At 38.6% G+C, this 13,089-nt stretch overlaps 1 protein-coding gene across 1 annotated transcript in view; it reads right to left on the bottom strand.

Moving 5' to 3' along the window:
- Positions 1–2,385, bottom strand: part of mogat2 (monoacylglycerol O-acyltransferase 2) — an 86,457-nt gene extending 84,072 nt beyond the window's left edge. Inside the window, exon 1 of the mRNA XM_039746094.1 lies at positions 2,242–2,385. Coding sequence (XP_039602028.1) covers positions 2,242–2,335 — 94 coding nt within the window. The 5' untranslated portion in view covers positions 2,336–2,385. The remainder of the gene's footprint in view (positions 1–2,241) is intronic.
- Positions 2,386–13,089: the final 10,704 nt, after the last annotated feature.

Raw genomic sequence — 13,089 nt, 5'->3', positions numbered from 1 at the left:
AGTACTGTTGTTCTGAAAGAGGTCCCTGTTTGGGACAGCGCTGAAGCACTATTTTCGTTGCTTTTTGTTTATATATTGTATATTCATCTCGTGACAATTAAAAAGGGACGACCCGATTAGTATCCCCAAGTTCCGACTGTTTCCACTCTGTCCTTCCACCGCCCAGCCACAGGAGGCATATCCATGGTGGGAGACACAGACCACTGCAGGCTAGACAATGGCACCTTGACTGCCATTAGGTATCGGGATGAAATCGTTGGACACATTTTCAGACCCTATGCTGGTGCAGTGGGTCCTGGGTTCCTCTTTGTGCACTACAATGCCCGGCCTCAGGTGGTGAGAGTATGTAGGAAGTTCCTGGAGGATGAAGGGATTGATACCATTGACTGGCCCTTACACTCACCTGACCTAAATCCAATAGAACACCTCTGGGACATTATGTTTTGGTCCAACCAATGCACCTCAGACTGTCCAGGAGCTCAGTGATGCCCTGATCCAGATCTGGGAGGAGATCCCTCTGGACACCATCCGTCGTCTCATTAGGACCATGCCCCGCGGTTGTCAGGCATGCATACAAGCATGTGGGGGCCATACAAACTACTGAGTACCAATTATGAGTTGCTGCAATGAAATTTCAGCAAAATGGACTAGCCTGCAGCATACAAGTTTTTCACTTTGATTTTCGGGGTGTCTTTGAATTCAGTCCTCTGTTGATTGATAATTTTCATTTCCATCAAACGATGTGACATCTTTTCATTCCAAACACATTACCCAGTCCATATCAGTATAGATATCCAGTATGATTTTTTTTTTCCCATTGAGATCTGATGTGTTGTCAAAAGTGTTCTCTTAAATTTTTTGAGCAGTTTATTTTCTTTTCATTATATCCTCTGATATATACACAGATCCTTTCATATTGAATAGCAATATAAGTTAGTACAACATAAATAACAAGATTACCATACCAGGTACACTTCTCACATTTCACAGATTTGCTTATTAGGAGACTGCTGACTGGCCCCACTTGAATGAGTATTGGTGCCATACAAAAGATTGGTACTTGTGACAGCAGGTTCCTGCCTTAAGCCCCATGCTGCTGGGAGAGGCTCTGGATACAGTCGATTCTAAAATGGATTATGTAAGTTTGAAAGTGGATGGATGAAACAATTATAAAACTGCATAAGGAAAAGCACAAATATACTGTAGGCGAATAGTACATAAAATCAGTAAGAACAAAGAATTTGCTTCTTCTGCCACATGGTTGGAGGGTGTCACAGCCTTTTCTAGTTGCATCAGTTTCAAGGCAGGAAGTAGTTCTGGACAGGGGGATAAGTAGGGGTAAAAGGCCAAATAATATAATCATGTTATTTAGTCAATACATAGAATATCTGTATTAAGATAAAAACTAAGACTTTCTGGCCTTCATGTAACTGTGATAACAGAAAAAGATTCGAAGACAGACTTGGGAAGAGATTTTTACAAAAAGGTGCATTTTGGTAAGATTTTAAATGCAGTGATGATGAATGTAATGCAACACTCACATATACCGTATGGTTATATTATACATACATATTATAAATGTTTGCAGTGGAAGATTTATCTTCCAAATAAATGTCAGCAGAATGTTCCACTAAGCTTCTAATGGACATTTACTTTTACAAAAAGAGGAACAAATGTCCCACACCTGGAAACCAAAGGTCTGCAGGTTCTTTTTCTTCCAGTGACTCACTGACCTTGAATCACTTCACCTGGCTGTGTAGTTCTGTATAAAACACTCATTATTTAACATGGAGAGCGCTTTGAGACACTGCCCAACTTGATAAGTGCTACACGAGATAAAGGTTCTTATCTTGCCCTTTAAGAAAAAAGCCCTGCTCCATTAGTTAAACAGCCTCAAGCACTGCATGTCTGTATCCCTTAATAAAGTTTATCTGAGGTTACAAGAAATAGATATATGGTAATTTAAGTATAAAATGCTTAAATGTTGTATGCCTTTCATACAGAATCTTTGCTTACGTTTCAATCACTTCTCTAATACACTTAGAGTAAAAACACTGCATCGTGACAAGCTGGCATGTGTCTGACTAACTTTTGACACTACCAAGTGTAGCATGTTGCACAATATTTGCAACAGGAAGCGTTCATTTCACCAGAGGAACTAAAGGAGCTAAACTAGTATTGCAATAAATCTGAAAAGCTTTAACAACTAAAGTTTAGAATCAAAAATGGAAAATCACTTACCAAGTGCCAGGAAAGAGAAAACCCATTGTAAAACAGCTGCAGTCTCCAGCCGCCTCTGTAAAGGCATTTTCAAAGGCGCAAATTCTATCTTCATGATGATGATGTGCAAGTTGTCTGGAAGAAAGACGGCACGAATACACTAGAACTGCAACAGACAGGCGGTTCAAAGTCTTTCCTATTGCTTGCTCACAGCCGGTTTCGCAATGCATGAATGTATGGGAAGACAATGTGAAAGGCTGCCCAGCCCTTTGAACCTTTCACGAGTAAAAGATTTTATAGTAGAAACAAGTGTTAAGTACAATTACTGCCCTTTTCAGTCAGATAATTAAAAAGGCACTAGGATAACTTTAATTCTGAGTTCTGACCTACCTGTCTATATATTTAACAATATTTAAGGTAAACTGCAAATATCTGAATAAATAAAACAAAAAAAAATCAAGAATATATAAGCGATATACAGTATCATCCTTCCATTTGCTAAACCTTCTGGGAGATGAGTCCTAAGCCTAACAACACAAGGCATGAGGCCAGTTCTGCATGGGGCCCCAGTCTATCAAGGGGCATATATACTGTGACCACCAGGGCGTGTTGCCGCACCCCAAACCCCAGACATAACCTCACAGACACAACTTCCAGTGTGAACGAAGGCTTAAACAAGACATAAACAAACCAAAACACAATTTCTTTCTTTCTTTCTTACTGTCCTACTTCCACCCAAACTCCAACTTGCCTGGATGAGGTTGAGTGGCCTTTTTTATCTTCGACCAGAGAGTACTTCTAGTGCTACAGCATAATCAGGTGGAAGTACATCCGGATCAGTCGGGAGTCCCACAGAGTAGAGATTTTTATTCCTTTCAGCTCTCCCTGGTGTTCCCCACAGAACCCAATAAGGCTGTATAACGGGACTACCGGTTCCAGCATGCCGTTCAGGCGTCTGTGATGGAATCCTAACTCAAGGAGGCTGCCACCTAACATATTGGGGAAGAAAACGTCCCAAATAAATTGTCTTCCCTGGTCCTTCCATTATTGACTGGGTAAGTATTCGTATATAGTCCCGGCTGGGATGCCAGTCTCTGCATGACTTCCATTACAGTACATACACACTCATTCATACTGGGCCATGTTAGAGTCGCCAGGTAATATTAAGGATGTGGAATGGTAACCTGTGAACCTGTGAATGAAAAACCACATGGGAAACTTGTAGACTCCTCTCCAGACTGTGAACAGACAGAGATTTGAACCTGTCCATGATACATCAATCAAGCTTTTCAATATAGCACTAATAACAGGAACTACTGCAGCAATACACCAAACAAAACAAAACTGCATACTGATATTGAGACTCTGGGCAAAACTTTCATTGATTGTGGTTTCACGTGAAAAATAAAGGGATTGAAATGGAAGTATGGGAAAAAAGAAGGGATACAAATTTTTTGAACACAGATCTGCCTACACAGATTTGGTGACTAATATAATTAAGAATCTAACAATCGATCATTCTTAGAGTGATGCACAGAAATGCTTTGCAGAACCACTTACTGTTATTTTGGCAACCGTGGCTGTTAGGAGAGATCTTATTAATTCTGAGAGGCAATTCTGATGATACTGATAACATTTCATGAGGGACACCAACTAAGATGATGTTGGACATCAACAGCTAATGTCATCCGTGAAGAACTGAGAGAACCTGACTGATGCCTACAAACTGATGCCAGATGCAAAGATAAACAGACAAGCGACTGTAAATGGTGTGAATAGAAATTTCAGTCTAAGACACATGCAAATTGCTGCACCAAAAACAAACTGGCATACTGAAACCAAGCAGTCATCCACTGAGAAGTGAAAAAAGTAAGGGTCAAATGAGTAGTCCTTAATTTTGTTCTCAACAAGTGAACAAATTCATGTTAGTCCCATACCAAAGTAAAGAATTGGCTCAAATACTTCTTTTCTGATGGTGAAGAATATTGGCGTCTCAGTTATGGTGTGGCCTGCAATTTTCTGCCGTGGTTTAGGATCACTGATTCCCAAGTTAAACACTAATAAATAAGAAGGAATTCTGTGTGATCACATTTTCCTGTTCTCTGCATTGACTTCCAATTGCAGCAAAGATCAAATTCAAAACTTGGTGGTGAAGCATTTTGATTCTGATTGAAGTGGAATCTTCAGGTTTGTTAAGATTTTGTCCCTGTCCTTTTTTCTTTTTCATTTGTGTTATTGTCATTATTTACCCCTGAATCCTTTTGAAATTTGTTTGAAAGGTGCTAAATTAATTTTTGTGCTCAATGTATGCTTATTTATTTGTTTAGCACATATCATTATATTTTATCTTAATTTTTATAACATTACTGCACTGACTTTTATTTTTTGCTCCTGCATGAACTTTGCTATTTTGTTTGCTCATTGTGGCCATTTATTGTGGCTGAATGTCACCATGTAGGCATTGCGTGACATCATAAGACCATCACTATTTATGATGGGGGCAAATTTTCTTTAGAACTATTTATTTGGGGCTCTCAGGTGTATACCTATATCACTCTCCACACCTCTAGTGACCCATCTGTAAAACTGCTGAAGTTAGTTTATGACACCAGCCTGGCTGGACAAGGTGCAATTTAGGAGAAGTGTATCCATTGGTCTGATGGTGCAGTCTCAAAGATCTCACCCTGGATACTCTGAAAATGGAGGAAATGTTTGTGGACCTTAGGAGACACTCCTTGTGTCTTACTCTTCTATAAATAGTATCGCTGTCAATAGCATGGAATCATTAAAATTTCTTGCCACCACTATCATGGTCTGAACTGGGATTAAAACATTATTTCTATTATCAAAAATTTAGCAGCGTATTTTTTTTTTCTCTATAAACGTAAAGAGTTTAAGCCCCAATCAGTATTGTTCCACATTTATAGAACTTTCATTGAGAGTATCCTTGCCTTCTCTATAACAGTTTAGCATGACAATGAATCTGCTCATGCCAATCAGTAATCAGAAATGATCGCAGGCCAGAAACTAAGCTTTGTTGAAGACCTGAACATGTTATGAACAGCTAAAGAGGAAGCTTACAGAAGTGAAGACAGGGCTGTCTACAACAAATGTAAATATCAACTAGACAAGGCAGTTAAAGATGCCAGAAGCAGATAAAATGCTGAAAATATAACCAAAGACTTCACTCACCCGGGTAACCATCTCTTTCAGTTATTACCTTCATCGTTACTGGGCACCAAAAGCAAGAACTGCTAGACACATAAAGCATTTCTTTCCTGCTGCAGCCAGTCTGATTCATGTCTGTCTCTTCATAATCTCCAGTCTCCTCTATTCAACCTAAATTATGTTTATTGTGTAAGGTCTTTAAAATTACTCAGTGGGAGTTCAATTCTACATTGTCAAATAGTGTTTTGTGCAATGTGTTAATATTTGTTATTACTGTATATAATGTGATGGTGTCATGCATTGTATGTCATGCTATTAATTGTTATTTATTTTGTTATGTGTATGACTATAACATTTGGGGAAATTACTAGCAACTATATTGCCCAGCAAGTTAATTTGATAAGTTAAACTAAATTTTTTTTTTTTTAAATTGAGTTGGGCAAGGTGGTTTTTAGTACTTCAGGCTTTCCCTGTTCAGGTAAATAACGCTAAGATGACAATGTTCCTATTTTGAGGACACAAGTAACCAACAACTGGAAGAAAAGCATGTACCATCTCATCCCAAATATCCCATTACTGGAGATTTGAAGCAGGACTGAACATGATTTCTAACACCTGTAATAAGAATGAGTCTCCAGACATCATAAAGGTTTGGGGCAGCCACCTGTATATTATATCCCAGCTGCAAAAGTTTTTGAAATATTTGAACAGAGATGTTCACAAGACTGAGACCAAAACAGAACTGACTCTTTGGAGGTAAGAGGGCGGTTTTAAGGGCTGGGGAAGGAAATTATGTAATCTATGCTGGAACCGGAAGTGACGTCATCAGAGGTGCCAGAAGCTGGTGAGATTTCCCGGGAATGATCTGCAAGAAACTGAGACAGTCAGCACACTCTGCCACCCCCTGGTCTGGTGTAGTATTACAGTTACCCAGGCCCTTTAGCTGCCTCCTACTCACACGTGTGTGACACACCATTATAGAAATATAGACTTTTTCAAGAAACAATGGTTTCACCTCCAGAACTGTAGTCCCATGGATCTTACTTTCACTCTTTACACATACATGTGCCTCATTTGGATTATTAGAACATTAGAAGTCTGGACGAGAACAGGCCATTCAGCACAACAAAGCTCACCAGTCCTATCCACTTATTTCTTCCAAAAAAACATGAAGTCTAGTTTTGAAAGTCCCTAACGTCTTACTGTCTACCACACTACTTGGTAGCTTATTCCAAGTGTCTATCGTTCTTTGTGTAAAGAAAAACTTCCTAATGTTTGTGCGAAATTTACCCTTACAAGTTTCCAACTGTGTCTCCGTGTTCTTGATGAACTCATTTTAAAATAACAGTCTCAATCCACGGTACTAATTCCCTTCATAATTTTAAACACTTCAATCATGTCACCTCTTAATCTTCTTTTGCTTAAACTGAACTTTTAATCTTTCCTCATAATTCATCCCCTGTAGCCCTGGAATCAGCCTAGTCGCTCTTCTCTGGACCTTTTCTAGTGCTGCTATGTCCTTTTTGTAGCCTGGAGACCAAAACTGCACACAGTACTCAAGATGAGGCCTCACCAGTGCATTATAAAGGTTGAGCAGAACCTCCTTGGACTTGTACTCCACACATTGTGTTATATAACCTAACATTTTGTTAGCTTCTTAATGGCTTCTGAACACTTTTGGGAAGTTGATAGCGTAGAGTCTACTATGACTCCTAAATCCTTCTCATAAGGTGTACTCTTGATTTTCCATTGTGTATTCAAACCTAATATTTTTACTTCCTATGTGTAATACTTTACATTTACTCACATTAAATTTCATCTGCCACAAATCTGCCCAAGACTGTATGCTATCCAAGTCCTTCTGTAATGATATAACAGATTCCAAATTATCTGTTAATCCACCTATCTTGGTATCATCTGCAAACTTAACCAGCTTGTTACTTATATTCTTATCTAAATCATTTATTTATATTAAAAATAGCAGCGGCCCTAGCACTGACCCCTGTGGAACGCCACTCTTAACATCGGCCAATTCTAAAGAGGTTCCTCGCACCATCACCCTCTGCTTCATGTGCCTGAGTCAATTCTGCATCCATCTAAAAACATCACCCTGAACTCCCACTTCTTTTAATTTTAATGCCCAACCTCTCATGTGGCACCTTATCAAATGCTTTCTATTGATAAGGAATGAAGGAACCACCTAAACAGTGCATGCATTTTTGTTTAACAGCATAAGGAAAGTCACACCTACTGTTCTATTAAGTAGCTGGACAGCTTTTACACCTACTCTTGTTGATTTGATCATTTTGTTTCTCTTTTTCCTTGTCCACATTAGCATCTCTTCCTGAAAGAAGGCTTTCTTTGTGTTTCATTTCTTTCTCTGCCTCCTTGCATGTGCATTTGATTTATTTATTTATTTAAGCTGTGCAAAGCATGCACATTAAGAGATTTGTGTCAGACTCATTCACGCTGTCTCTTTTTGAAATTATTTTTCTTTCAAACAACACATTTCGTCAGTGGTTCAGACCTAATTATGAATTCATAATTTCTTTACATAATTACTAAGATTTGGCCCTTCATTAATTGTGATGTCACTCCAAATTTTTTTTAGACTTTTTAATTTCTGGCTATACTACAGCAAATCTACTTTCAGGTCTTCCAACATCTATTAGACCTCTAAATATGTGACTCTCTGCCTGCTAATGGCTGACAAGCAGGATAACTTCCCACAATTGCAGAATCAGAGGCTTATTGGCCCAGAGGTGTCAAATAATGATGGTTGCAAGAGGCATTCACGCAAGATACTGAACATTGTGTCTACGTAGATTAAAAAAGGCAGTCTTGTCCTTAAAAAGACAAAAACAGGATAATATGAAAAAGAAGATCAGAAGATGAAGGGTTAAGATAGAAGAGCAGTCAAAATGTCAAAACAAGAACATCAAAAGAAGAAGCTGATGTAAGACCCCATGTGATCCATAGGTTACAAGACAACCAGTGGTCGCAGGAACAGAAAACAATATGATGGCATCCATGTAAAAAGTTCACACAATAACATCAGAATAAGAGAAATTTAAAACTGAAATCTTTATAGTGTTTGCTTGTGTCCTGGCCTTTTGTATTCCTTGGCCCTTTTCTCATTATAGTATTTTCTATATTGTGGTTGTTATTTTTCAACCAAGGTTGCTTCTCTGGCCCATGTTTAATTCTTGTTTGTTTAATCTTTTTTTACTGTTTTTAAAAATAACTTTGTGGGGTGTGTTATTACTTCTGTTTTAGGTTTTGTTTGGTCTATATTTTATCTATTTGACAGTATTTTGCTTATTGATTGTTTTTCATTTTTGTATTGTGTTAAGTTTCAATATTTTAATATTGCTTATCGGCCCTGTCCCCTTTATGTTGAGCTAAAGGAGGTGGGCAACCTGATTAGGCAGCCAGTGTACTGCACCAACTAGTACTTAAGGCAAAGCACCAGCTACTCTTTGATTTCTATGCCGATTCAGTAGGGCCAAACCTGAAAACAGTGCAGGTTTTGCTCTTTGGTGAGTTTTTCTGAGGCTTGCCCTCCTTTTTACCCTTTATGGATTCAGGAATCATAACAGTGGCTTAGGTTAAGTTTGCCCTTTTTGTCACATTACAGTATTTCTGTATATTTGCCTTTAGTATTGTGTGACATGTTGACTGTATTGTATTTGTTGCTTCTTGATCAATTTGTTTCATTATTTTAAATGAACATTAATTCATTGAATATTTTTTAAATAATTTGTTAATCAATTAATTTTTTTGTCTCTTTTGGGGCTCATTTCAGCTATAAGCCAAACTTATAACAAAATGTACCAGCCCAATAATGAGAGCAACGGTGTGTGAGCAAAGAAAGTAAGGAAAGGGATTTGTCGTGGTTCAGACCATATTTGTTGGTATGCACAGGACAGGCATTAGTCCTGTTCAAAATATTTAGGAAAACTTCAATAGCTGGTAGGCACACACTAGATATTCAGACTGGGTTAGTTGTAGCATTGATTTTCACAGGAATATAAAATTTGTAGTAATAAGGAGGAAAATGAAGACCTTCAGGATTGTGCGACTAGTGAAAAACTCCAAGTGCTGTGATCAAGCATTTAAAAAAACAATGAGAGAACAGGACTAATTAGACCATTGTCACTTAACACTGATTGTACTAAATATTGCAGTATTGGTGAGCAAAGCAAACAGATTGGCGATGCTCACATTGGCCACCACTTTCAGTCTTCACTGTTGCCCATGTACAGTCACTACTTCTGCCTTTTGTTACTTCCCTGCCTGATCATCCGGAGAGTGCTATCTCTCTATCTGTCTCTCCCTGAGATCTGTGTTCCAGCTCTGATGCCTGCTCAGTTAAGTGTTTCCTGCCTCACTGTCTGAGTTATGTCTTGTTTTCCAGTTATTTTCACTAGAAGAGTTCCACAGTCCAGTGCTGCACCTACAGAAGGTGCCATCTTAAAGTTATGACTCCTGGAGAAAGCTTTCCTGAATTCTTTTTTGAATCTCCAGGAGGAGATATCCCAGAGATCTACTTCACAGCTACAGAATGAGTTCCTGAATCTTTTGTTACATTACAGGAAGAGGTATCTTTGAGTATTTAAGCCTCACCTTCAGGCAGGAATGGACTGGGATCAAAAATTGCCCTTGCACTTTTGTCCAGACTGGCCCACCACTATTATCTGGTAGATGTGCCAAGGAGAAAGTTACAGGCATCCTGGCCAGGATAAAGGAGAGATTCATACCTGGCCAGGAGGATATAATGGATGGACTGGGCAAACAGGCTTACCAGGAGCAGTTCAATCAAGATGACAGGTGGCTGTGTTCCACAAGGCTGGACCAGATCCTACACTGTCCTTTGACTCCCTGATTCTGAGTTCCCTCTCTCTCTTTCTCTCTCTCTCACTTACTCTGTCAGTTTAACAGTCTGTGCCCTGACAGCATGGCCTACTGTGACAGTGGCCCATTGGCAGATGTCCTGCCAGTCCAAAAATTCAGTCCATCCTTGCCTTCAGGAGGAGGTGTTTCTGAGTCTTTTGCTGTGCCTCTAAGGTGTTTTGCCATATCTGCCAGTCCAGAACTGCGTCCAAACCAGCCATTCTTCAAAGTGGGTGTCTACACCTTTGCAATACAATTTAGCCTTGTCAATTATTGGATAGTTTTGATGGTTTCTCATTATAGTATTATTGTAGTGTTGATTTGTAAAACTTGGGTTTTTTGTTCCATTATTGTATTTGTTTATGTCATTGTTTTTAGCATTGGGTGGCCTTTTTTTCTGTATTTCATTTGCTTCTTAGCTAATTTGCTTAACTATTTGGAATGAATGTTAATCAACTGATTTTTGTGTTAAATAATTTGTTAATCAATTTGTCTTTGCTTTTAGCTTTAAGTCAAAATCATAACAGCAATGCCTTATGGAAAAATCTCTACCTCTTTGTTTTCTTCTAACATCCAACATCAATATGCTAATTTCCACAGCATTATTTGTATATAATATATGCATACTGCATACATTATCCAAAGAAATGTTTGGTTACTATGACATCACAGCGAATGTCTTAACCCAGTCTTTTTTTTGTCTTTCTTACCAAACACAACAGTCTGCTTCTCTTCACCACACTGTTTATTGCCTCCACTCCATTCTAACAAACCTACACTAATCTTTCAATCTAACCAGTTAAGCATCAGCCCCAAAGCACTTCCTGGAAAACTGCAATGGCTATTCTGTCAGAGCTGCATCCTGCATTTCTCTGCCTCAGGCATCCTGGCAACCTCACTACCTCCTTTATACCAAAAGTGCCAGGTGACTGTGCAGGAGCTTCAATGACATAGGCAGCTTCACCAGTGGCATTTGTCGCATGAAAATGTTTGGTAGAGACATGCCAGAATTGTCCTTTATGTACATAGACGTCTCCAAACCTTGGAGACCAAGGTGAATATTAGCTTACCTAACTAATAACATCTGTTTCTGTTTTGCTTGTGGATAGAAAGACAAGCAAGTTAATCTAAAATCTAGAACTGGGTGACTTTTGAGGTGAAAAAGAACAAGCCACAATAATATGGAAAGAATGCACAGACTACATACACAGTGTGCGCCTCAAACACAAGACTCCAGGGCTGCCCATAAGCAGCACTAATAACATTGTGGTCAGGTGTGCTGGACAGCAAACAATAGAAAAAATGATTTCCTAAATACAGTACCTGCTCTCTCCACACTGTACTTCTTCTAAACAGGGGCATACTGCTGACTTCAGGTGATGCTATCTTATCCAATGCAATATTTCCAGGGACATCATACTGCTGATTTCTTTAAAATGAAGTGGAAGAAAGCACAGGTAAGGCTTGCTTGCTTTTTCAAATTTAGCACTATCAATGAAAATTGAAAATCAAGATGTCACACAGCCCCATTCTGATCAGTTGAAATGGCTTGTGGTAGACACATTCTTGATAATAATCTTTCTTTTTTTTTCAAATTACTATGGCTACTTTTATGGGAGCAAAAGGTAATGGCATTGTGAGTAGGAGTCAAAATGGGGTGTGTTGTTTTTCAGAAAGGGTCCCCACATCTGGGCTTGGGTATAAATACTATTCTTATGTCTATTTTATTTTTTTATGTTAGCAGTGTGGGTTATTATGTTTCTTTGTGTCTATTTTCTGTTATGTTTGTTGTGTTTTGTGGGTGCTCCCCCAAGAGATGCAGCTACCTGCCCATTACTGCAAGGGACTGCCCTCAGTCCTATAAAGGCTAAGGAAGTCCCACAGTCCCTTGCAGTTCATCGAATGCTCTGGCATTTGTGAGTTTTGTTGGATGTATGATATTTCTTGTGTTCTTATGAAATTCCTGGATTATTGACCCTTTGCTCTGTGTTTTGAATTTGTCTACTGTATTGTGTATTGGGACTTTGTTACTGAATTTCCTTTTTCGGGCAACTCCTTTTGCCTTTTCATATTTTTTAGAACTTTTAGAACCCTATTTGTGACTAGTCAGGTTTTAACTGTTGTCCCCACTATAGTGACCATTTTTGGGATATTTTTTTTTGGACTTTATGCTTTGAAGCAGTCTAGTTCATAACAAAGTTAGACCTCCTGAAAGACCTACAAAAACTGGCAAGGCCCTTCCCTAATCAGCCCAGAAGGGACTCACAACAAAACAGCTTGCCACAGCCAGCTACCTGCTAGCATCTGCCTGGCTAAGCCCCAAAGTTGGGAAAATTGGATTAACAAATCAAGATATGATGACATTTCCCAAATTATTTCAAAATACCATACAAGAAAGGAGATTACCACAAACCCCAAGCTTGCAAACAGAAGGACAACAAAAAATCTTTATAAATGTGGTATTTGGTACAATGAGGGTGTTATTTAGAAAAGTGGAAATACAGTAAGAGTAAAAATGCTCAAATGAGCAAAAATGTATGTTTCTAAAAGGTAATCCAAAGGTAACAATCTCCAGATTCACAATCTGATAGCAAAAATCAAGAATCAAAAAATAATCAAACCTAGAAAATTCATCAAGGAAAAACAATACTTATGACTGTAATCAAAATCCTGCCTCCTGCTCTGGTCACGTTCAAGAGTTGATGTCAGGATAGCCTTACCTCTTGAGGAAATAGCCACAAAACAAATGAAACATAGCACATAATTATAAACGTAATGGAAAATACATAACAAACTTAAAAAACAATC

This window comes from Polypterus senegalus, chromosome 2 (genome assembly GCF_016835505.1).
Source record: "Polypterus senegalus isolate Bchr_013 chromosome 2, ASM1683550v1, whole genome shotgun sequence".
NCBI classification, from domain to species: domain Eukaryota; kingdom Metazoa; phylum Chordata; class Cladistia; order Polypteriformes; family Polypteridae; genus Polypterus; species Polypterus senegalus.
Note: the sequence above shows the minus strand (reverse complement) of the source record. Positions and strands in the feature narration are given on the sequence as shown.